Raw genomic sequence first — 26,261 nt, 5'->3', positions numbered from 1 at the left:
GACCCTATTATGCAGCAAATTTATTTTTTTTCGGTTTTCGGTCATAGGACGGTTAAAAGAGGAGCTATTTGTAGATAAAAATTTATGAATGTAAAACTATTAATAAATCTTCTGAATATAGTAATACATAAACAACACATATTTGTGATACATAATTTACTCAAAATTGTCCAAAATCTGCTCTTCGGGTCTGGGCAGAAACACACTTCTCTATTACTTTGTCAACATTCACACTGAAATCCCGATGAATATGCAGTAATGCTATGCAACTTTCGTTGTTCATTGTTGATCGTACATTTGTTTTCAATTACATACGTAGTACCGTGACTGGTAGATCTCAGGGCCATCATGGCATGGTAGCACTCGCGAGATGTTATAAACCAGTGTACGTGTTCGGCATCGAGCGACCTCCCAATTGAATTCGTCAAAATTACATGCTAGGTCAGTTTCGTATGTTTCAGACAATATTGAGATTTGTTCTTTTGTGATATTTCCTACAACACGATGAAGCAGATACAGCACAAAGAAGCGATTTTCTGATAACTTCACGAGACCCCACTCTCCAGTTGCCTTATCATATGGTCTATGAACGCAAAAAATAATGAGACTTTCCAATACTGTTTTGGCGTGGTTGCAGGGTGATTGGCTCCGGTAGTCTGTCAACCACATCGCCTCGGCATATTTTCAACGATATCGAAGGGATCTGATAATTCTAATGCCGTTTGGTACATCTCATTCCCAACTGATGAACTGTACACTGTAAAATGTGCTCCAAAACTACATATCTTAGACTGAGTATTACAAATTCAAAAGTAAAAATCTTGTAAAAGATACAAGTAACCTTCCGATTTTGTCATAATCTCCAAAAAAAACCCAATTATTTTGAAACCAAATGTCGTTATTTAATGATATTTCATCAATTAAAAAAAGTGACAACATAGTTGTTTCCTTTAACATTCAATTTATAAATTTTTATTTTGCCATTTCTTTTTTTGCATGCCGAATCAATGTGCACGCAACTTCGGAGCTACGATTTTTTTCTGAATGAACAGCTTCATCAACACTTGTAACTAGGTTGTCAAACTAATATCTGGGATAGACGAAAAAGACACCAAAAGTCTCCGATTTCGATTTGTCAACTCATCTCTCTCTCTTCTGCTTTTTTTTTTTTTTTTTTTTTTTGTGAAAACGACGTGGATGCACGTGCTGTCGTGCCTCCGGGTAGCTACGCCCCTGGCTGTGATCATGTCATATAGTATCATTGGCAGTACTTAATGATTTGGCAGTGGCAATGACATTTGACACAAATTTGACAAGTTCGAACAAAAATAGACAAAACCATGGATACAATTTTTTTTTAAAAAGAAACACTACATAGAAAACTTGAGGTTAAGCAGGACGAAATCGAGCAAAACACCTGTGACTCAGGAACTTCGATATGGTACACCCATCTGATAAATAAACACATTTCACAAAAGACAAGATTGCAATTAAATCATGCAAAGTCGATATTAGGTGTTTTTTTTTTGTTATTTTACTTGTTCACCTTTTGGTCATATATCTTTACATTCATCTGTTTTCCCGACCGTTTCGTTTTTTATATCTCTTAAATAGGATACATCACGAAATGTATTGAAATCAAGGAATTCAGTATGTTTTATTTCAATCATAGTTTTGAATTCATATTATTCTTTTACGTGTACATGAGTTTTGAACTTGTTTCTATATATTTCTGCACTCGACTTTATAGAGTTTTCTTAATTCTCTGTATTGTGCTAGTTGAGATTCAGCGTTCAAACATGTCGTGACATTAAGTTGTATATTTACTCCCGTATGTTAATTTCTAGACGAAAATATGAATGAAAACGCGTTTCTCTTTCATTATTATTAACATTATATATATTTGGGTTTTACTTAACAATGAGTCAAACATTTTCCCATAAAACCACTGTTTTATGTATCGTAATGCGATCGTCTGGTTATGTGCGAAAGATTTCAAAGATTATCAATAAACTGCTACTTTATGTGGTTGATAAAACAATCAACAGCAAAGTATTTTCCCAAAGTAAAGATGTCTGCTTTACTGTGTGTTATTGTCGATAAAGGCTTCGTGAAATATCTGCACGATGTTGCAATAACATGTTGTTGTTTTTATATTTTTAAGGCAGTAAAACTCATGAAAAAACAAACCAGGTTCGAAAATAAATAGTAGACAAACAAATCCATAAGTCAGATAAGGACTAAAAAGGTAAAATCACAAAAATACTGAACTCCGTGGAAAACTCCCTAATCAAATGGCAAAATCAAAAGCTCATACATATCAAACGAATGGATAACAACTGTCATTTTCCGGACTTGGTACAGGGATTTTTTATGTAGAATTAGAAAAGATCACAAATAAGGTGGAGAAAGATGAAAACACAAACACAACACCAACAATTGATTAAATAAATCCGGTGCATTAGAAAGGTTAACTGTATATGTATGTTTTATCTAAATCCCTAATACGTTGTTATGATTTGATTTAATATTCGTAAAAGTAAAAATACCAGGCTTAAAATGGACTACATGAAAAAAATGAGCTTATAAATATAAAACGAAGACGCGCTGAAAAACGCTGATATTATGTTTTATTGTTTTACTTTAAATGGTTCACTTTGGGAAACCGCTTTTTGCCTTTTAAAAATTAAATCTCAAAATAGATTTACTGTTTTCAGTCGTATACTTGTGGTCAATGATCGAACAGTTTATTCTCTGAGTAATATATATGAATTGATGGTAAATGTATATTAAGCCAATGATGATTTGTTGAAATGACAAATTGAGTAGCTGAGAATGTGTTTAGTCACCCGATCTATGATTAAATTCTACGTGTTGCAAACCTTAAATTGCCTACTATTCTGAAAACCAATTGTTTCCAACAAGATATTTTTTGTAACATGACACCATTCAATTAATCATTGCTTTCATAGGGCCGACTTATTTGTGTATCTCTAGTCGTTAAATAGGTGCTCAAATTTCCGTCTTGTCGTGATCAAATAATTGTCTTTTAGCGCTAAATTGAAAAATATTAAAAACAGCTGATTTTCTGTATTTAATAGTTGTTTATGTGACAACCTGGAAGCTTCATATGAAAACAAGTTCCTTTGCTACAATAAAAAGGTAAAACAGATCAATATAAAGCATTATGCGTACATCATTTGATTTTCAGCTTTCCGAGATAGAGATAATTGTTCGACTTTATACTCAAACGCAATCAGAAGAACGTTGTAATTAAAAAAAATGTAAATATCAATTCCTTTGTGGTTTATTTTTTATACGTATTACTTACTTTCTATTCGGAGTATATTTGTTTCAATATTAACCTATATCAGGTTCGCTAAAGGTGAAAAAGTTGTATCTAGACCTTCTTAAATGCAATGAGACTTTTGTCAATTTGAATGAATTGATATAATACCAAGCGACCGAAAAGAAGCAAACAAAGGGTAATTAAATCTAAAACAAAATTTGAGTGGTCGATAGGGTAAATAAATCTAAAACAAAATTTGAGTGGTCGATTGATTGTTCTCTAGAATTGGAAAATCATATATCTAACTTTACTGAAATTGGGAAGTATAGAATAACACGTAAACAATTTCCCGCGTTCTAGGCGTTTTCTTGGTTTGTCTTCATCAGGAATATTCCAACCCTTAGCTTTGAAAGCCGGAGATGGATAAATACGTAGCAAATTTCTGAGCTTTATATTATTAAAACTTAAAGGATAAGCTCATTCAGTTAAGGTAAATTTTGCGACAGGGATTTGCAATCTTAGTTTATTAGTAGTTTCATACAAGTCATAAATCGACGGATAATATTATAAAAAACGTGCTTTTAAACATGTTTAAACTAATATAATGTAGATGCACCTAAGAATATATATGTAACATTTTGTTGCATCAATGGTTACATTGATGATTATCTTTATTGTCATTTCGAAAATTTCTTATGGCATAAGGTAATGTAGAATCAATGTATCAATCTTCAATGATACTAATAATGCCAACGTGAACATGATTCTTTCTGGTGAAATTTAGAACTAAAAGATGTATTCAACGTCTGCCCATACCTATGATTTAAGGCGACAGTAATTTACCGATGCTAAAACCTATTAAATCGAATGGAAAGAGACTTATCAAGCTAACAAACATAACTTTACGGAATTACATGGACTCTAAAAGGGAAGAGAGCGGTACGTCAACAGCTTATCATCTCCTGCTATGCATGGATCATCCATTTTGCGAATTCACACTCAGTCAAAATGTCCTAATCGGTAATATAATACATTTTTCTAAATTTCAAAATAAGACGACTATAATGGTATCTAAAGATCTTAGGCAGAAACATGTCGCCTTTGAGATGAGGCACCGACACTTAGAATCGGTCAAACAATGTGATCGCAAATCGTACTTATTATCGATTTCCGTGGTTCTTCTTTCACACTCTGGTAATGCTTTTTTATGTAGGAAAAAGTAAAATAGAAAAAAAAACGTATTCTAAGGAAAATTCAAAACTAAGAGCTCTAACACATTACACGAAGGGAGAACAATTGTCATATTCTTGAATTAGCACAGGCATTTCCCTATGTAGAAAATGGTGGATTAAACCTGATTTTATACCCAGCTAAACCTCTCACTTGTATGAAAGTTGTATAGAATTTCATTTTATTGACAACAATGTGTGAGCAAAACATAATAGGTAAAATTGTAAATAACTGAGCTACAGCAGTCAATATTGCGCCTTTTGTAGACGAAACACGCATCTGACGCATATACAAAATTTTAATCCTTGTATCTATGATGATAATAATTTCAACCACTGGGATCGATGCCACTGCTGGTGGAGTTTTCATTCTCCGAGCGTATCACCAGCCCAGTAGTCAGCATTTCTGTGTATACATGAATTATCACTGGTTTGACCATAATTATAAATTAACTGTTTTCGAATCTTTTCCTTTTTTGAATACTAAAGCTATTCTACCTCCGGAATAGGTTACCTAAGCTGTATTTGGTAAAACTTTTAGGATTTTTTGTCCTGAATGCTCTCCAACTTAGTACTTTAGTTGGCATTTTTAACATTTATTATTCGAGAGTAACTGATGAGTCCTTTGTAGACGAAACGCGCGTCTTGCACACATACAAAATTTTAATCATGGTATATCTATGATAAGTTTAATCATAATCTTAATCACTATAAACAAAACAAATAACTCTTGTAACAAAGAAAAACAAAATTGCATATATATAGACATTTTATGGACAAATACATAAGATAAAATGATAGACATGTTTACAAAAAAAATGACCATAGCACAATAACACAGTGGCGGCATATAAAAATACCGAGCCACGCCAAAAAACAAATAATATACGATGAAAAAAGGGTTAACAGTAATTCAAAGATGATTATATTAATGCTTACATGCATTGTTTTATGACGTGTAACTGAATAGAACAATGAGCTGATTGATCAGAATAACCTTACTCAATGTGTCCAGACATATATTCACATCGTGACTTAGAAATACGTTTTCTTTCAAGCTTTGAAATAGAATTAGATACATGATACATGCAGGCAAACTAAAAAAGATCGTGCTTCAATTACAAAAAATGGAAAAGATTTACTTTTTCGCCAATGTCAGTTGTCATAAATAACGCAGAATAGTTGTTGTTTACTTATTAATCGAAAATGTGATGGCACTAACCACGAATGAATCAGAACACATGATTAGTAATATCAAATTTTAGCAATACATTTATATGATAATTTCATCGTTTGGTCTAATACAGTAAATAGGCAATTATTGATTGACTTGATCGAAACATTGCTACTTTCACATTTTTGTATTTCGAATATCTTGTGCATGAAATCGTACGAAAAAAAATTGCCTGAAAATATATAGACAGTATTTTTTTTCAGCATACTTTATTGTTGTATAATCTTAGATGTCAAATATTTCTTTAAGCGTTTGTTTATCATTCACAATTTTTCAATTAATGTTTTTATGTTCTTTTTTCAAGTGCCATTTGTACTGTTAAGTTTTTTCCGATATATTTTTTTTATATTCTATAGAGTTCTATTTTTTTTACAGTACCCGACATAGACATGAACCTTAAGGTGGTACATACCACTACAGGGAGATAACTCTGTTCAAATCAGCTGAGATAAAAAAAAAAAAAAAAAAAATCCGATAAAGTATGTGATTCAAATGTTTTGAAATTTTTACATTTTTGTCAAAGGGTCAAAGCAAATACATTGTTAAAATGTTATAAAAATTAAAAGGGCCAAATTGATTTTAGTCAAGGTTTTTAATACCGACTTAAGAATTGATTTTGAAAGTTAAGTTTGACTGACCTATTTGAGCTGGCGATTCGAAGGAATATATTTAAATCTTGCATGTTTGTAAGATGAACTATACATTTTTTTAAATTATCATAAATATAATGGAAGATATTTTAGTCAACCATTTGTTATCTGATCTTATCTGTATAATTTTTTGATTGACTGAACAAACAACATATATTGAAATCCAAAATGATATACAACTTATATAGATATTTATGTTATTAATTGCTACTATTTCAATATGTTATTCAATGGTCCAAGTAGCAATCAAGAAAACTTTACATCATTGTACTCGTTCACATTGTAAAAACAAAACGTTACTTGTCAGTCATGGTACCGTTACCCGGAGATATGCTATTTTATCCGTCAGCCACAGTCTATAACTCAAGATATTTTTCAATATAAGGCTCATGATTTAGCATGCAATCGATTTTGATAACATTTTAAAGTAATATATAACAATGGTTGATATATTTTCCATTTCCATACGGCAATGTCAAATAACTTCTTGATATGTGTAATGTTTTATTTTAATTCAATTTTCAAATTACGTTAAATACATTCATTCATCACAGAATGACAAGGACATATTGACACAAATGCTTCCATTTCCATGATTTATTTTTATTACTCATCCCTTGTACAGTCCCATATGATTCAATCTCTGACATTAACTTAATGTTCTTGTATTTTCTGCAAAGAGAACAAAAAGTAAAGGGAAAACATCGCAATCATTTAAAACATAAAAGAAAGGTCGACGTGGGAAATCCTCTGACAAAGTGTATTTCAATCGGGTTTTCCCTTGAACAGAAATTACTGAAGTACAGTTTTGTCTAACCACACGTGGGTGTCTATTGCCTTCTTTTAGCCTATCCCAGTGAACACATTAAGTTGCACATGTTTTTAATTTTGCAACACTACTATTGTTAGATATGTTGTGTCATGTTACATTATTTTCTTGTAAGATAGTGTACTGGTAAAAAAACAATCTTTGACCAATATTGTTAAACTGTCTTAAAGACGACTCGAGATTTTCACATTGAAGATCATATTAGTTATTGAACAGCTGCTCGAAATTGTCCCCCACCATTTAAAAGAACTAGTTGTGGACAGAGTTCTTTATGTTAAATGATAATAAAAAGCAATCTATTTTACTTATTTGATACTGGTATGGTGGTGTTTAAACATCATAAAGCATATTATGCAAAAGTCATGTAAAATGTTAGATTTCATTTGAAAAAAATACCGAACATTTTTCTCTGTTAGTATTTTAGAGGCAGTCGGTAAGAATAAGTCAAAATAGAACCGTGAAGCAGAGAGTAATGACAATGTTATATACTAGATCGAAAATACTTATTAATTATTTTTTTAGGTCTTAGATCTTACGATATCGGAAAAAAAATCGTCTGATCTGTAGTTTAACTGTTTGTAGCGTCACTGGTGGGTTTTATGTAGACGAAACGCGCGTCATGCGTATCAAATTATAAGCCTTGTACCTTGATAACTATTTGTATCCTATTCCAGTTTATGGATTTTGTGAATTGCGAATGTCACGATATCAGTTGACCTATACAATGTGTCTGTGTCTCAATTCAAAATTGACATGTTTTCACGGACTTTAATCTGAATGTACCAGAAAGGTAGTCTGCTTAATAACACCGATTGTACCCTTTCTCATGTGTATCATAATTATTGAGTGTTGATTCACATCGTGAGTAATATATATGCTTTCTCTATCGTCGCACCCAATCTCGTATCGTTTTGAGTTTATGCTTAAACAAATAAAGACAAATACCTTAGAACACAAATCAAGAGTAAAATCTCTTAAAAAATACTAGGCTTATAATTTGTTACAGTAGACGCACATTTAGTCTACATCATTTGCGATTGAATCAAAAAAGCTGGAAATCAAAAGCAAAAATAAAATATACGTTAAGAATGACAGGAACAAATGTTAAAGTTTAACGCCGCTTGGTATTTTAGTGGCGATATCTTGAATTTCAAACATGATGTCAATTTAAAGGTGTTTTTCACGTCTACATAACTAGCAACGTTGCCATCATCGTAATAGTAGCCATTGCCCTAACTGCCTTAATCTATGGAGCAGATAATTTGGATTGAAGAGATCAATAGACAAATTCGTGTAGAACATTATTTTAAATTATAGTGTTTTGTAGTCAGAGGTAGTAAAGGAAGCTTTTGATACGTGTAGGGTGTAGTTAGTGTCTGTATAAGGGAAAGTATTATCTCTAATGATCCACAATCGATCTTGTGATCTTATGATATTGTTATAAACAGTGTGATTGACGTTTAACCATTGATTGTAAATGATACTTTTTGATAACTTTATATCAAGCAGAAGATGTGCGGTGATTGAAGACGATATACTAATGTTACATTGATTTTATAAAATCATTTTTCAGACATTCGATCGACGTTATTAAAAGAAAACTCTATATTTGTCGGTAAAAATCATATATTGTAACAGAACGTTTTTTTTCTATTTGAAACCCAGCTTACTCTAAGTTGTTTTTACCAATTATGGTTAATGCTTTATTCTAAAATAACTCTAAAAAATAACACAGGAAATATCCTCTGTTGATCTCTTTTATTTTATATCCCTAAAATGCTTGCACAGCGTGATTATATTTTTTAATTGGCTCATTCGACTTATAACTTAAATCAATACTTAAATCGGGAGTAATGCAGGACTTACCACAGAGAAGTTTTTCTTGACTAATTGAAACTCTGTAGGATTTTGAGATTCATACCATGTGCATGCAAACAGATGTTAAGAAAGCTACACGATTATATTTTTGATTAAAATTAATGAGTGTTTCTATGTCAGATAAATGTCATCTTGACTAAATTGTTTATTGTACCAAATTTTCAAAAATAATAGTTATTCAATAAATGATAATTTCATAGGACTTTTTCGTAACATTATGTTTAAACAATCATTTTCTTCAAAACAATATATCACTCAGATAATCTTTGTTATTTAGACTCACATTTTTTTGCACTGGTTTAAACTAGTTTAAAACCCGCCATGTTTTATATATGCCTGTTTCAAGTCAGTAGCCTGTAGCTCAATGGTTGTTTTTTCGTATCTGTCATATTCGTTTATCGCAAATTGTTTTGTTGGTTTTCTTAATTGAATGGTTTTATACTTCACATGTCGGATATTTTTTAGCCAAATAAACGATAGGAGTTTTTTTCTTAATGCTGGAGGCTGTACGATTGCGTATAATTGCTAACATTTACTTAAATTAACCTTTGGACGATAGTTGTCTCATTGACAATCATACCTCATCTCATTTTTATAAGATGCCCAGAATAGGCGATCCGATTATGTCTATCCAATTACAACCGTCAAATTTACAAATGTATTAAAAAAAAATGTAAAAGAGAAAACAATAAGTATAAAAGGATTAAAAAATTGAAGGACATTGTATCAATTAATTTTGTTAAAGAACCTTAATTTTAATTTAATTCCTGATTTTATTTCACTTCCAATGTACTAGTCTTACTTGATGATAACAATCATCTCGATGATTGCTATCAAAATTTGTGATATTAGTGTTTTTCTACGTGTTATTAATCTGGAAACATTTAATAACTTTTAGCTGTAAAGCATTTAAGAATAGTTTTTTCACTATTGCAAATAATTTAAACAACATAATACATTGTATGCAATTGTTTTTAAAGAAAAATATTGCTCCTTCATGGTGGTTGTCAATGCTGAAATTTTAATCAATAATGAATTCAAATGTATTTCGATTTTCTGCAATTGTTCGATTCCACCCGAAGCTGTTCAATGTGATACAATCTTTCCGTTTCTTTGTTAAAAATAAAAGAAAATGCTACCTAAACAAGAAAAAGCCATTTAAACATTACCGTAATATAAACCGTTGTAAATTTAGATCAATTCTATCAAAAACTGATAGTCGAACTAATAAACATTAAAACATTTATTTCCACAGTTGGAATTACAATCTCTCAAACTGTCATTCAAATCAAAGCTGCAGAATATGGAGTGCATTAGATAAGGTTTAATCCGGTTCATTACTTTTGTTGGATACTGAAAATCGCTGCTTGTTTGAACAAAGATAAAATTGGTGATTCCATTTTGAAATTTGTAGCCCATAACGTCTTAATTCTTTTCTAATGTCGACAGCTATCTCCCTTTCAACGGAGTATGGTTGTCGTTCTAAACTTTATTATTATATCTGCTGATTATAATTCTGATTTTGTTTTCACTGTTTAGAGAGGGATTCTAATATGGTGGCATGGAATCATTTATTGTGTGGTTTTTTTTTTAATTTCTGGAGGGCAATGATGAGATCGCGTACCAAATGAGAAATAAATTAACCAATGTGAATGTCAAGAAGAGGTCTAGCAACAAAAACCGTCTCTGCTTAACATCACATATGATAATATTGTAAGTTAGAAATATCTTGACATCAGAAGTATAAAATCACTTATGAAATATCTTATTTTTATTTTTGAAGTTTTGTAAAACGTCCTGTAAAAGTAAATGACATTTGAAAAACATGAATGAGTATTTATTCTGAACATTTCATGATGATATTTTTTTTTACTTATTATGAATTAAATGCATAGCTTTTCTTGAAATTACAATGAGATCGACAATAACTGCATATTTTCCATAGCTGAGATATACACTTTTTTTTCTTGTCAAAGAAAAATATAAGATCTTTCATCTTTTAATTTGAAATTTTTCATCTTCTTCTATGACTGTAATGCAATTGTTCTATTTTTCTGGGATTTTGAACTGGGGTTATTGTCATAGGAATACATAATATTGAATATAAGTTATCGTATATATCCAGTTTTTCATTGGTTTCTGTTGGAATGTAAACTCTTAACTAACGTAATGCCAAAGTTATGATTACAACCATTCAACGATTTTTGTTTTTGTTTGACAGAACCAATAGGACTATTTTAACTTTTTGATTATATAAACTTCCCTTTTAAATTTGTAGCAATTATAAAATTTGTAAGACTTTACTATTTAAACAGAAACGAAAGATATCAAACGGACATTCAAAGTCATGAGTCGAAAATAAACTGATATAGCTATAGATAAAACAACCAAAACACAATATAAATAACTAAATATTCACTAAATCGATCCTAACCGAAAATTGGAGGTTATAGCATAGGGCAATAAGTAACCAGTTCAATATTAAAATTGTTACCACTGACGTTATCATTAAGCTTTATACACATTCTCTAAAATAATAGCAGCTTCATGTGAATAGTATGTAGTCTACACAGAATTAGCCAAAACCGAACGACTACGCAGAAATGTCTAGAGCATGCAAGTACTGCATAAAATTAAACACTTCTTCTTCCAGTAATTTTTATTTTATCCTAAAGAAAGTTGTAAAAAAATGTTGTATTAATTTTCTATTTTTCAGTGATTAAAAATTATACAGACATTCAAGAATTCGACTTTTTCTATCACTGATGTAAACAGATTCTTACACCTGGCTAATTCCTGTTTTCAATTCCAAGATTAACAAAATGTCGGAAAAATAAAGATTTTCTTTTTTGCAGTGATTAAAAAATGTTGTTGAATCAGTCATTCTTTCTATAAATCATCAATTTAACAACATACTAACACCTGGATAATTTCTGTTTTCAATTTCAAGATTAAAAACTATTATTATTGATTGAATTCTACAATCTTTCCGGAAAATAGAAATCCGACTTTACACAAATAGCGTGATATCATGAGGTAAATTGAATTACCGAGATTTAATGTTTGTTTTTCTAATTCCTAGCTACAGCAAACAAAATTATTCATTGAGTAAGCCAGAATTAACTGCTGTTTAACAGAACGGTATATATAATGTTATGATCGTTTCTACTAGAAATTTTGACGTCTGGTCTAGTTTATGACTCAATAAAAATATAAAGTGCATTTATTTTTTCTGTTTCATAAAATGTTCAATAATATTTCCAATATTTGATTGCCATAGAGGTTTTTTTCATTTAGCAATTTTCCCTCAGTATCTTTAAACAATTTCAATTTAGCCATGGAAATATTTTTTAGAATTGTTCAGGCTTTCGTACTTATGCGTTCAAAAGCTAAACATAATGTTTTCGTTGATTATCAGGTACACGTATACTCATCTAAAATGACGTTATAAGTATTTGCCAGAACGCGGAGTTGAGGTCAAGGTTTCAAAAGTTTTCAAGCTGAGAATCAACAAAATCTGATAATATTTGTTGTTTGATCGATATGATGTTTTATATGTTTTATATACAATGATGATTCGCCTAAAAGTATTGGTTGAGTACCCTAGAACTCTTAAATCTGCCTTTCAGGGAATTCCATCAATATAAGTATGCTAAGGTGATATAAAATTTCAGTATATTATAGTTTATCTGTTGGAAAATATTTTGCCAAGGCCTTCATGCATTGAGTACAAATTTTTCGTTAAAAATCGACAATCAATTATCTATAAACCGAACCGCTTTTTTAACATCAAATACAAATTATTTAGTTTAACAACAGGTTATATCAACATAATTGGATTATGATATTTTGAAATTCAAAGTTTTTTTCATATGGTAAATCCATTAAAGAAAACAGATTATTGCGAATTACATTTTGCTGGTTTTGTGTGTGTGTTTTTTTTTAATTCAACTTATTTCTCATCTATTTACCGCAAAGAGAAGGGAAAGTGGTTTTCATGGTATTGACATGGTTCTAAAACCCCCAACTGTTAGACTTTGTACAAAACCTGTTAACAATTAGATTATTGAATTGAGGTACAACGAATTCTGTAAAGTGTCTTTGTATTCGTAGTCTAAGGTTTTGACAAAGATTGATAAGTAGACAATGATTAATATTGTCAGCTTGTCATCCATGACAGCTGACAGTGTTGTTAGTAATGAAATTGCCAGTTACAGATTTCTCCGAATATGAACATTTGTTCATACATTGTCAATACAATCGAATACCCTAGATAATTGTCACTTTCTATAAGCAAACTGTAATACTGGTAGTGAAGGTGACTTAGTGTCTACCGAGACTCCATGTTGATAATTAAAAAAGCATTTCATTATCGCCTTTCGTGTAATAATGTTTGGATATTGATTCGTTTTGACGGTAATATTCACCGGGGATGTTAATCAATTATCAATCAACTTTAATTTATTGTAATTTAAAGTTGATGGAAAGCTGTGAAGTGTTTAAAGCTTTCGGTCTACTTCGATTATTCAACGTCTGCTTTTCGCTTCCAATCTCGTGTAAAGTTATAAATCTTAACACGAACATTAGTTTCGAAGAAAGTATTTTACAATCAAAGATTGTTTCGGATTTTTATAATGCGAAAACTATTTATATTTCACGGTTTATCGCATGCAGAGCGAATTGTGTATACACTTTGGAATTTGAAAGAACGATTTTTAAGTAACAAATTATTTCTCAAAGTAAATTTTAATTTTCTCTTTAATATAATCTTTATCAAATGCAATGAAACAGTCATTGGAGAATGCTTTTGGAAAAAGGTAAAATAACAAAAATACCGAACTCCAAGGACCATTCAAAACGTAGAGACTCTTCTCAAATGGCAAAATCAAAAGTTCAAACACATCAAACGATTGGAAATCAGATGCATTAAGTAACAATTCCTTCATGTTTCATAGATAACATTTCATCGCATTAATATAACATAGAGTGCACTTTTGCATAGTAAGGAAAATTAATGATATTTGTTTCATAAGCAATTAATTTCTGTCATTTATGGTAGCATTCTTAAATGAAGACAATACTTAAAACAACATGCCATTAATTTCATGCATCAGACTCGCGTCTCTAGATTTACCCCTACCACGAACTGTCGTGCTCATTTGTCAACTGCATTATCATTTTACATAATATTCTGCTTTGAATGATGAACGTTGTGTATTATTTCTTAAAAGAAAAAGTAAGAACTTCGTGATGCAACGTGTCATCAATATATCAAACAATCACTGAAATGGTCCGTGTACTTGTGTTTCGGTGTTTCAACTTACAAGATACATATTTTCAATTGTTTAGATCTTAGGATACCATTTAAGTCGTCTGGCCTGTGAGTTTACCGATTGTGTCCTATTTCTGTGTAGATTTAGTTTGGGAAAACGAATACATTCAGTTTTTTTTCGATTGTAATTTTAAAATGAAATAATACTACACGTGTTTTCTTTTTCATATCGTTGTTATAATTGATCTTTTACGAATCATGCTTGGCTAATTTACCAAAATAAAATCATGTTTTTGTTGTGTGTCAGACGGTCGCTCTCTAATTTTTTTTAATTTGATTGTCCTTTTGTATTGCCTACCTCTTTTGACGATCTGATTTGTTTCTTCAATTGTAATACTCTTTAATTCATTCATATTTTTCAGTAATTGATATAGAACTAGGCCTAATCAGACGTTCGTTTATTTGGCTTGTAATCCTTCTGTACCTTTCTGTGTTTTCCATGCAAGTGTAAATCTTTTATTAGATGGTACATATATATATATAATATTTGTTTGGGTCAAATATGAAAGGCAAATATATGTTTAGTTTAAACATATTTTATTTACGGAAATGTGTCTCATCCCTTTTGCACATTTACGCAAATAAAATATCTTTAAACTAAACATATATTTGCCTTTCATATTTGATCCAAACAAATATTTTATTGACTGTCAATTACTTTTTTTCTGATTGGCATTGCTGTATCATATAGAAGTGGAGACTGGTTTTACCTTCTTCGGGAAAAGTTGATCTTAGATGATTTAGCTATTTTCTAAGTACTTTTTTTCTTGAAGCCCTTCTACTATTCGGTTCTTATCACATTTTGGCTTTCGAATATTTTTCTTTGCGCGTTCCGGTTGAAAGTAAATTATGAAAAGCGCTTCAAACTGACAATAGCGCGTTGTTTTCTTTTTTTCTTTCCATATCCACTCAGTACCATCTGCATAGTAGAAAATCTTCAATTTTGTCTTGATTTGTAACGAAACGGTTTGTCAGTAAATATTTAAAACTCAAACAAACTTATGTAATTGATTTATTATTCCCTTCACATATTTTTTTTTTTGTCAGATTGTTGGCAGTCTCTTTTGAATTTATTTACAATTTGTCTAGCTAGATCGAGTAAGAGCTTGAAATACTTAGTAGTATAGAGTAGAGAAATACATGTTATCTTCTTGATGAAGATATTTCAGTTTTTCTAAATGAAAGTAACCCTAATTCCATGCCGGTTTGTAATCACAGTAGTTCAAGAACAAAACAAATTAACAATGCACAAAATTCTCAATAACCTACTATTTGATAGACCTAGAAAAAGTCTGGATTTTTTATTTACATTGAATGAATATCTGTAAAAATGATTATGTGATTCTTAGAACATCAATTTCAAATATACAAAATTAATGTTTAGGGAATTCAGATACAAAATATTCACGTAGTTTTAATGATGTTCATTGAGGTGTCAGGTTCTCTTACATTTCTATCAATCTCACATTAATCGAGTTTATGGAATAAAACTACGCTTTTACTTTGGGGAAAATATTCAACCATCTAAACGTGAATTCATCTTGATATATATTCTAAAATGTTAACAAGAAAATGGAAATTCGTGATCAAATCGCATTAATTTGCATACTTTTTATGATAGAAATACATCAGAACAATTTTAGTGTATTCCCTTGAAAACGTATCGCTGCAATATTAAGCTCTGGTTACAAACCACTACTATTGTGAAGATTAGAAGCAAAAGGGATTTCAAAGGAACCGGAAGTCCAAGGTCAACCATTCTGATTGAGATGCAACCTAATTTATAATTTATAAGCTAATAATTCAATATCATAAAGCCATTCTACTGCGAAAAAAAACTTGCTCAGGCTACTGGCGATTTATATTTTCATGGAAAGAACTACAAGCATCAGTGTCATCCATAAGGTCGATGTTTTCACTTATGCTGTCAATTCAATGCTTTCAAAGCTTATACCAGGAAGACCTTCATTCGGAACGGTAAAAAATTTAACCTGAACGTTTTCAATTAACAAATAAGCGACTGTAACATTAGTCAATTCTGTTTTTGCACAAATCAGGAGATGTCATTCAGGTTGATGTAAGCTAGGGAATTCCTATTGATTGTCATTCCACTGGTTTTTGTTTTAGAAACAATCATCTATATATTCCATTTAATCCCTACGTATCGTCTTTACATGCATAATGCTTTCGGAACTATTCTTTTGATGAATAGGAAATATTTCTTTATCTGATTGAGATGTTAAGATTATTAAATATAAACAAATGTCTAAATATATACTCTTAGAATATACCGCAATCACGTCGGGAGTGTAAAAGGGTGTCTCTCATTTGGTACATACCTTAAGCATTCCAATTAATATAAAGATAAGGAAATGTGGTATGATTACAAATGAGTCAACTATCCACCAGAGACCAAAGGACGTAGATGTAAATAACCATTAGTTACCATGGAAATGAGGTATGATTACCAATGAGTCAACTATCCACCAGAGACCAAAGGACGTAGATGTAAACAACCATTAGTCACCATGGAAATGAGGTATGATTACCAATGAGTCAACTATCCACCAGAGACCAAAGGACGTGGATGTAAACAACCATTAGTTACCATGGAAATGTGGTATGATTACCAATGAGTCAACTATCCACCAGAGACCAAAGGATGTAGATGTAAACAACCATTAGTTACCATATTAAACGTGTTTCTGCCAACTGATGTACAGCAATACAAGATTGAACGAAAACTGATGTAAATTCAGTGCACAACTTATAAGGAGGTCAAGATATTAACTGGTATTATCATTTATCTTCCATGATCCTTCCTGGAAACCGAAAAACGAGGACGTTTGGTTTAACGCTTGATATTCATTTGGTTGGAGTTCACTCTCATTTTTTGGTATTGTTCGTGTTGCTCAGTCTTTGATTTTCTATGAGTAGTTAATTTGCTGACTTGTACGTCTTTTCGTCGTCTTTTCTTTGTATCTTCCGCCTTTTTGTTAACATATATTATCTCTTTGACACTTCTTTGTTTTTACATACCAATTATAGTTAATATTAACTCAAATTTAATCTGTATATTTTCAGCTAGAACCAATCAGACAGTCCTTTTGTGGTTCCCTTAGACGAGATGCACATTGGAAATGTTTGATTCTGACTGTGTTGATGTTCGGATGCCTCATAGCGATAGTGTATTGTAGACTGGCTACCGTAACTACCTTTGTTGTCAACTTTTATACTTCTTACATACCGGATACCAGAACAAAACAGACTAGCCCATGTGACGCCGGTTACATTTACATCCCGGTGGCTTTTGTTATTATGCTTTACTTTGTATATTTGGTTGAGTGCTATCATTGTCACACTAGAATAGAATTACAATATAAAGTGGATGTTAACACTGTTTATGACAAGATAAATAGCATGCGAGATGCCGTTCCGATTTTATGGTGGAAAGCTCTCTGTTATCATTATGTTAGGAAAACACGACACATAACCCGATACAGAAATGGAGATTCCTATACAAGTACTCAGGTCTATTATGAGAGAGTAAACACTCACACAGCTGGTTCTGCTTTTAATTTCTCACGGTGTGGTGTGAAAGATATTTCACCAGTATTGTCAAAATTAGAAACCTATCCTGCAACGAAAATAAGGTTATCAAAAGGATACTCTTATACATGTTCAGAATCAGAAAATGAATTCGACGAACAAAGGAGTCGATTTTTCAACGACAACGAAAGACGGGATGATTTTATGGAAACGCGTGAAGGAATGGATTTATTGAATGTCAATTTTAGGGAATATATGATCGCTTTTTCTGATCCAGATAATCTTCCTTGGTACGTGTCACAAGTTTTATTTTGGATCGCATCGATTCTGCTATTATCCTGGCCACTTCGTGTTGTTATTGAATACAAAACGGCTTATATGCATTATCATGTTCATAAATTGTTTGGTACACATTACATTGATCCAGTTACAACAACCGGTCGAATGACACGAGTTAATACCATGGGAAGTGTAGAATTAGAACATACTATACAAAAAAATTATGCAATGATACCTAGTTATTCGGAAGCCTTATTGATAGCACCAGACATGTCTTATGATATTAACAATTCACAATATAAAAGAACTCCTCGAAGTTTAACATTCACTTCTTTGTCTGCCTTGACGAAGACAGATAAAGTTGATGGAAATCTGTCTGATACGTCTCCTTTTATAAAACGATGCAAGAGTTATTCTATTGTAAACAAAGGCCTTGTTTTACAAAATTGTATGCATATGGATTCAAACTATGCAACTTTTAGTTCGAATACATCAAGATATAAACCTCGAAGAATGTTTACATTATTTCGGAGGGACGACGGTACACAGAGTAATATTTCCTCACCACAATCACCGCAAGATTTTTTTGTCCGACTAAATCCAGCGACTTCTTCAGCTCGGTTAACACGAACAGGTAATAACAACAACTTCTACAGGTCAACATCAAGCATATCTGAATTACCTGCTAATATTTCACTTCCGGAACCGCCGCCATACAATGAAGCATTAGTGATGACTCGTCCATTGCCAAAAGTGAAATCTCCTTTACACGAAATGGAAAGACTGCCTACACCCCAGTCTGAAAGCGTACCGTACATAACTATCATGGAAACATCACTTTGATTTTGATATAAATCTTTTATATTTTTTTAATTCCGTGCCAAATTAGGTTTTATTTAACATTTTTTATGCAAACATGATTACAATGTTTAATAATATTTAATATATGTTAATATATTTAACACTGTCACGCTCTGTTTCTCTTCTTCACAGATTGCACATTTATATAATTATGAAAATAATTCAAAAAACCACTCCGTACGCGATCTATTAAAAAAAAAGTAAAATAACAAATACTCCGAACTCCAAGGGAAATTCAAAGTTGCAAGTACGGTATAAATTGACAAAATCAAGAGCCCGAACACATCAAACAAATGGAAATCTACTGTCATATTCCTGACTTGGTACTTGTATTTTTCATTATGTAGAAAGTGGTGGATTAAAACTGGTTTTATAGCTAACTTAACCTGTCGCTAGTGTGACAATCGCACAGAATTCAAACAACTCGGTTATTAAAAACACAACGTAGAAAAACATAAATGACTGAGAAACAAAATACCCACTAGAAACCAATAGGTAAAACAAGCTCCTTGCAAAAGTACATTTGATTTTTCAAGTTCAGCATACCTTAAAGCCATTTGCTAGGCTGTTGAAAAGTTTCTTTAATTGTTAATTGTTTTCTGTGAACATACAATATAGAGTTAAACTTTGCCCTTTTTGGCAGCCTGATGCATGTCTATAATTTGGATCGTTTATTGGTGCTTCATTGGTTAATATAGCATTATCATACCGTGACTGTATCAATACCCTATCATTATTATCCATCAGGCGCTCGCCCACAGCCAAACCTTTGATTAGTGCTTGTTCGTCTGGCTTATACATATAGCAAATGACACAATGATGTAACATGTTGGCATACTTTCAGACACAATTCAATTCAATGAAAAAATCTGTAGTTTTGTCTGCTATATGGGAAAAGATTAAAATGGTTACAATTGCCTTCAAAGAAAATACGTAGATTTCCAAAAGGATAGTATAAAACGGCAATTTATCACAAATGACAGCTACAGTTAAAATAATATATCATTATTAATTGCAGATTTCTTTATTGAAGATATATCTGATATCATTGATTAAGTGGTTCATCAGTCTTAACGAATACTTTGGAGACTATTAGTCTAGCATCGGAAAACAGCGAAATCTTTGTGTTTATCCTGTTATGGTATTGAATTTTTATGTTACCCTTTTGATTATTATTTAAGTATTGCAATGCTTTTTTTATAAATTCATTTGCGTATTGGCTGGACATGAAGTTTCAAAACCCTATTGTTTCCAAAGTATTCTGCTAGCATCCTTTGGATTTTCGGAACAATGATGTCATGTCAAATCCGAGAATTTTCTCACTAGACATTCTATGATGTGTTTTGTATACATGTAATTTTGTCTTTTATTTTTTTCTCGGTTTTTGATATGCAATGTCAGTTCGTATTTGACTCATGTTTGATTGTCAATGATATCTTTCACCTAGTTTTTATCCTTGATTCTCTTTATATTTTGTAAAATCTGCATTTCTAGATTTTTTTCTCCATGTTTCCGACCATGGCCGAATTGCTCGAATCAATCAAAACGAAGCCTGGAAAAATGTTCTTACAGATTAAAAATCTGACCGATGTAGTAAAAAAAAAAAACTTGGGACATTTACATGATGATACGGCGGGAGTAAACATCCATCATGCCTTGAACAGTAGTATTTCAGCACAGCAACAGCAACAAAAGACAATTGCAAATATCAACGAGAAAGGCCTAGACTCATTAGAACAAAGCAAAGACTTTTCATAAACATACATTTCCCCCTAAATACACCAAAACAACAACGAAGTAAAAGTTCTCGCAGTAGCTGAAACATATAGATAAACCGTCATAGTCCGTGTTTCTAGACTTAAATATCCATCAGAACACATTTGAAGGATTCAGTATAAGAGGTTTTAAAGTATCACAGACAAGCATGATCTTGACATTGCCTTACTATAATATTGATGTAAGAATGCAAGTGATTTACTTTACCAGTAGTATACCGCTGTTCGAAAGCCTTAAATCGGTTGACAGAAAACAAATCCGGGTTACAAACTAAAACTGAGGGAACACACATCAACTATAAGAGGAAAACAACGAAACAACAGAAACACTGAAGTGAAACAAACAAAAAACGACACTGTAACACACACAGAAACGAACTATAAGATAACAACTGCTATTTTCCTGACTTGGTACGGGACATTTTCAGAAAAAATGGTGAGTTGAACCATGTTTTGTGGCTAGCAAAACCTCGCGCTTTTATATATGTTTGGTTAAGAGATCATTTATTAAATGCATTACCAATGTTAGAACCAATGAATATAATACTCAAAGATATTAATGAATTATTTAAAGGATACTCTTTAAGAACAAATTTTAATAAAAGGATTAATAGCATTACCTGAACCTATCCAGATGAAAGGGCTTATAAAGAACATCGCAATAATTATTGGTATTTCGTAACAATGTTTCTGTATGTAATCAAATATTGAATCTATGACAAAATTTAGTAGAGGTCTAAACTTATCTGTGGTATCGAGATCCTTAATTTCATAATTTACAAAATATCTAAAGATTATGTGTATTGAAACTTTCGACCCAATACAGACACGAACTATACACGCCGCAACTTCCAAGAAGGGTCAAAGAAATATAAAGAAAAAATATCAAAAACTTAGACGAATCATTATTGAGTTTTGCCATTACATGTGATTCTTAACAACGCAAACAAAAATAACCAAACGAAAAAACATGTCAACATCCAATCAATATATGACTATTGATAAAATCGCAAATTTTTTAAACCGAGTTGACACTGTCGACGTACCAGGTCTCATTCAGTCAGTTTTTGTTTGTTACCTAGAACAGTATTGTAAGAATTGATTTATTAGATTTTAGCATCGGTAAAAACTAATGTTGCCTAAGTTTACCACTTTGTCATTCTCCTAAATTTCTTCCAACAGCATGATTCTAGACAACAAAGAATATTTAGCTGACAAAAACCAGAAAGTAACAATATAATAGTGAATATTCGTCCCTACAGGGAAAACATATTGCGGTTCATACATCCAAAAATCTTACTATAATAGTGTTTAATTGATACGGTCAGAGGCTATAACATTGTTGCTTTAACCGGTAATAAATGCATATTTTATTTTAATGATATGGACTTGTCTAATTAGCTCATATTCTATTTACGTTTATGGGAGACTAGTCAAATTAAAATTGGGATTACTAGAAATGTTAACTCGAAAATGCTCGAGAACGTTCAAAAGAATCACTTTTTTGTGATGAAAGATATGAGCTACATGGTTTATATAAAATGTATCTATTAGTCTTAAACCAATTCTTTAATACCTGATATTGTCATTTTTACTGTTGATTCATGTTTGTAGTTAATTCTCATGCTTTACCATTATTCTTTTAGAATCTTGAACATGCTGTAACCCTATTTTAACAATTTTACCTATTATGTCTGTTTTGTTCACGCATCGTTGTAAATATAATGGAATTTGATGCGACTGTCATACAAGTTAGAGGTTTACCGCTCTAAAACCATGTTCAATCCACCATTTTCTACATTGGAAAATGCCTGTACCAAGTCAAGAATATGACAGTTTGATGTGATTTATCGTTTGATTTTACCATTTGAATGGGGACTTTCCGTTTTGTATTTTACTTGGAATTCAGTATTTTTGTGATTTTACTTTATTCTATGCATATACTTCTCGTGAAGACAGGAATGTATATAACAAAAGACAGCTGTTGGAAAGTGCCGATCAATTACTTACACAAAGGCATCTTAATAACAATTTATTTTAATCAGCTTAATGTATCTTCCTTGTATCGTGTCTTCCCATTACTTTATATTAACGTACAAAATGTCCCTAATGGAATTCTAAGCTTCTTATACAAAATATGTATAGATTATGGCCAAAACAAGAATAGGATAATAAACTTGACTCTGATAGTAATTAACTACTAATTTATGAGGAGAATGGTTGGTATTAACGTTTGATACGGAATCTGGTGCACACGAAACGTGTGTCTGGAATAACCGCGGGAATAATCGTCGTCTGGTAAGCCCGGAATTAGAGGTTTAGGAATCTAAGCTAACACTTCAAAAGGTCTGTAGTTGCGCATTTTAACTCAAATGTGTTTCCTAAAATATGAACACTACAATGCAATAAAATTCCTTTTTACATAGAAAACGAAAAATAAAACCTTCAAAACGGGTTTATATGGGAACATCAATGTTATCTTCTGTATACTTTATTGGATTGAAATTCTACTTTTGGTCATATTTTGAGAACAAATGTAACATTTTCATGCCTGTTTTAGTAATATTTTATTGCAAATAAATGCAGAATGGTGCCATGGATATATAGAAAATAGATAACATATTACACAGCATTACTGCTGGACGTCAAATCAAGGAAATGTACTTATTTCAAACATATGCACACGAAAGACACTAACAATTAAGCCCTATTTGTTGGAAAATCAAAATGGTTAACATTTTAAAGACTTGTGCTTACTAAGAACACAAAACATTTTAGAAAAATAAGTGTTAACAAAGAGCAGTCAAATCATTTATTGTCAACTTAAGCTTTTATCCTTTACATTATATACAAGTATAACTGAAATTTACATTTATTCATATCAGTATTTGAGCATCTGCCTAAAAACGCTTTAAATGATACTTTAAGCAAACATTTACCATGGCACAATAACACAATGACGGGATGTATAAGTACAGAGCCACGTCAAATGTAACAAAGAAACACAAAAAGGCCTATAGACACAGCATATAAGCAAAAATGAAAGAAAAGAATAAAACAATTATGATATGACAATAATTATAAGTACAGAGCCACATCAAATGGATACCACTCAAAATAGACTTAAAAGTGAAAGTAACATTTGCAAAGACAAATAAAAGAATACTATAATAAGTTATTAAGATGATAAACAACGTCAGTTCCCATAATCTGTACTTCAAGGCATCGTGTATTATTTGTTAAGTTGATACGGAATATTAATCAACAAGATCTTGGTACCTTCCAATGAACTTATTTTACACAAAAAAAGACGAGGTTCTCTATGACACACCCCTGGTTAATCAACTTTCTGCTCAGACACTGTCGACGTTTTACAAAGTCAGAGTAGTTGCTGCATGTTCTTTTATACTGAATAAGTTAGGAAATGTATATCCCATATGCAGAATAAGTAGGCATATTGCTTCTAAGATGGGGGAAATTGATATTTCAAAATTTAAAATCGTCTCGTGTGTCATAGATTCTGGTACTGAGATGACAATGTATGTCAATTTCGAGATATAAGTCTAAAACATGGCGGGGGAAGTCGTGTCTGTTGTTTCTTTAATTTTTAGTTCTGATGGATATATATATGGTACTCAATCAGTAAAGTTTGGATTGTTAATTGAAGGGTTATCATCAATTTATATCTAAATGTGAAATTAAATGACCTTGCTTCTTTGCTCTTGGAAGTGCTTGACTTCCGGTAAAATCGTTTGAACAAATAAAACTTACAGTTTGATAAACGTACTGATTAATAATCAAACATAAACTAAACGATCTAGCCAAGGAAATTGTGTTTGTCCCGGCTGATAAAGCTGCTAATAATAATATAATTATTGTTTGACGTAAATTTTATATTGAGGTTCTGCAAAAGGATTCACGAATTCACCAACATTCCAACGACTTTATTTCCAGAAAACGACATCTGTAACAAACACAAACTTTGAGCTACTTCTTTACAAGCAGAACCAAATATAATGAAAGTCCTAACTATGTACTGGCTTCCGAAGCTACACAAAAACCTTACAAATATAGATTCATTTCATCTCCAAGCCATTGTTCCACTACTAAATTGTCCATTCTACTTACTTGTTCCCATGGTACAATAAAAAATCTGATAATAAATTGTTCAAATAAGGCCTTTGAAATTAGTGACATTAATTACTTTTGGAGCGTCAAAAACTCGTTGGAAGTACTTGATAAATTGCATGCATATATTGGTGATTTTGAATCTTTTCAAAGCTAAATGGTTGCTCCCTTATTGTTTTCTGCTGAAAATAAATTTATTGGTGATTTAAATGACAATGCTTACATTAATTTTCTTGTGCCATTTTCATATCCACTTTTCTTTCTTTGCAAATTTTACCAAATTTAAGGTAGATTCATGGTATACCGCCATCTTGGATTGTACAATCACAGTACACAATCGGTCTAGATCTTCGCCCAAATCTGCAAATTGGGAGACAGATTGGCAATTTACAGGTTAGGCTGCTTATTTATAGAAAGAAAACTTGGTGAATAATTGCATTATTCAAAATGTTTAAATAAATACCACATATTTGTGTTTTTAGAATAATTTTTTCAACTTGGCCATCAAAGGGGAGATAATTCTTTTAGGAAAAGATTTATACTGGACTGATAGGGAAATTTTAATTTTTTACTTGTAGCAAGAAAACAAGTTCGGTGACACCTTTTTTTCTTTTTATTTTATTAAAGCACATTATAAAACCTATCTTCTCATATTTTATTTCAAAATTATATCATATATTATAATCTCATAGATTTCTTTTTATGCCCAAAAATTTGTTTTTCATGAACAATCTAAGCAAATTTGGACAATTTCGTACGACCCGTAGCTTGACAAATAGCACGGGGACCCATACTTTTTTGGAAAAAGCATTAAGTATAAAAAAAAAATCTATCTGATGAAATATATACCTATGATCTACCTTAAAACAATAAAACATTTGTTTAATTTCAAAACTATGAATACTAATATACAATCCATAACTTTATTAAATTATTTTTTTGTTGTTTTTCATGAAAAGGTGAATGATTTGAAATATCTTTTTCCTCAATATTTAAAAGTTGTAGCTGTTTTTATTATTTTATTTTGTATTGTTGAATTATTTTTACTTTCTAAATTAGCTGGATGTTCATATTATATTCCCAGTTTCCTGCATCTCATATATATGTGATTAGCAAGAGAATCATTCTGATTGTTAAAAGAAGAGTTCGAATTTACAGTGAGCCTTTTTAGAATAATGTTTTGATCAGGTTTTTCATTTTCATCTCAGCCTAAGGAACCATAAATAGG

The 26,261-nt window shown here is 31.4% G+C and overlaps 1 protein-coding gene across 1 annotated transcript in view; it reads left to right on the top strand.

Moving 5' to 3' along the window:
- LOC139516559 (transmembrane protein 151B-like) overlaps positions 1-19,239 on the top strand; it is a 28,155-nt gene extending 8,916 nt beyond the window's left edge. Inside the window, exon 2 of the mRNA XM_071306738.1 lies at positions 17,526-19,239. Within this exon, the coding sequence (XP_071162839.1) occupies positions 17,526-19,112 (1,587 nt within the window). The 3' untranslated portion in view covers positions 19,113-19,239. The remainder of the gene's footprint in view (positions 1-17,525) is intronic.
- The last annotated feature ends 7,022 nt before the right edge of the window (positions 19,240-26,261 follow it).

The sequence above is a fragment of the Mytilus edulis genome, chromosome 3 (genome assembly GCF_963676685.1).
Source record: "Mytilus edulis chromosome 3, xbMytEdul2.2, whole genome shotgun sequence".
NCBI classification, from domain to species: domain Eukaryota; kingdom Metazoa; phylum Mollusca; class Bivalvia; order Mytilida; family Mytilidae; genus Mytilus; species Mytilus edulis.
The sequence above is the reverse complement of the archived record's forward strand: the minus strand, read 5'-3'. Positions and strand labels throughout refer to the sequence as shown.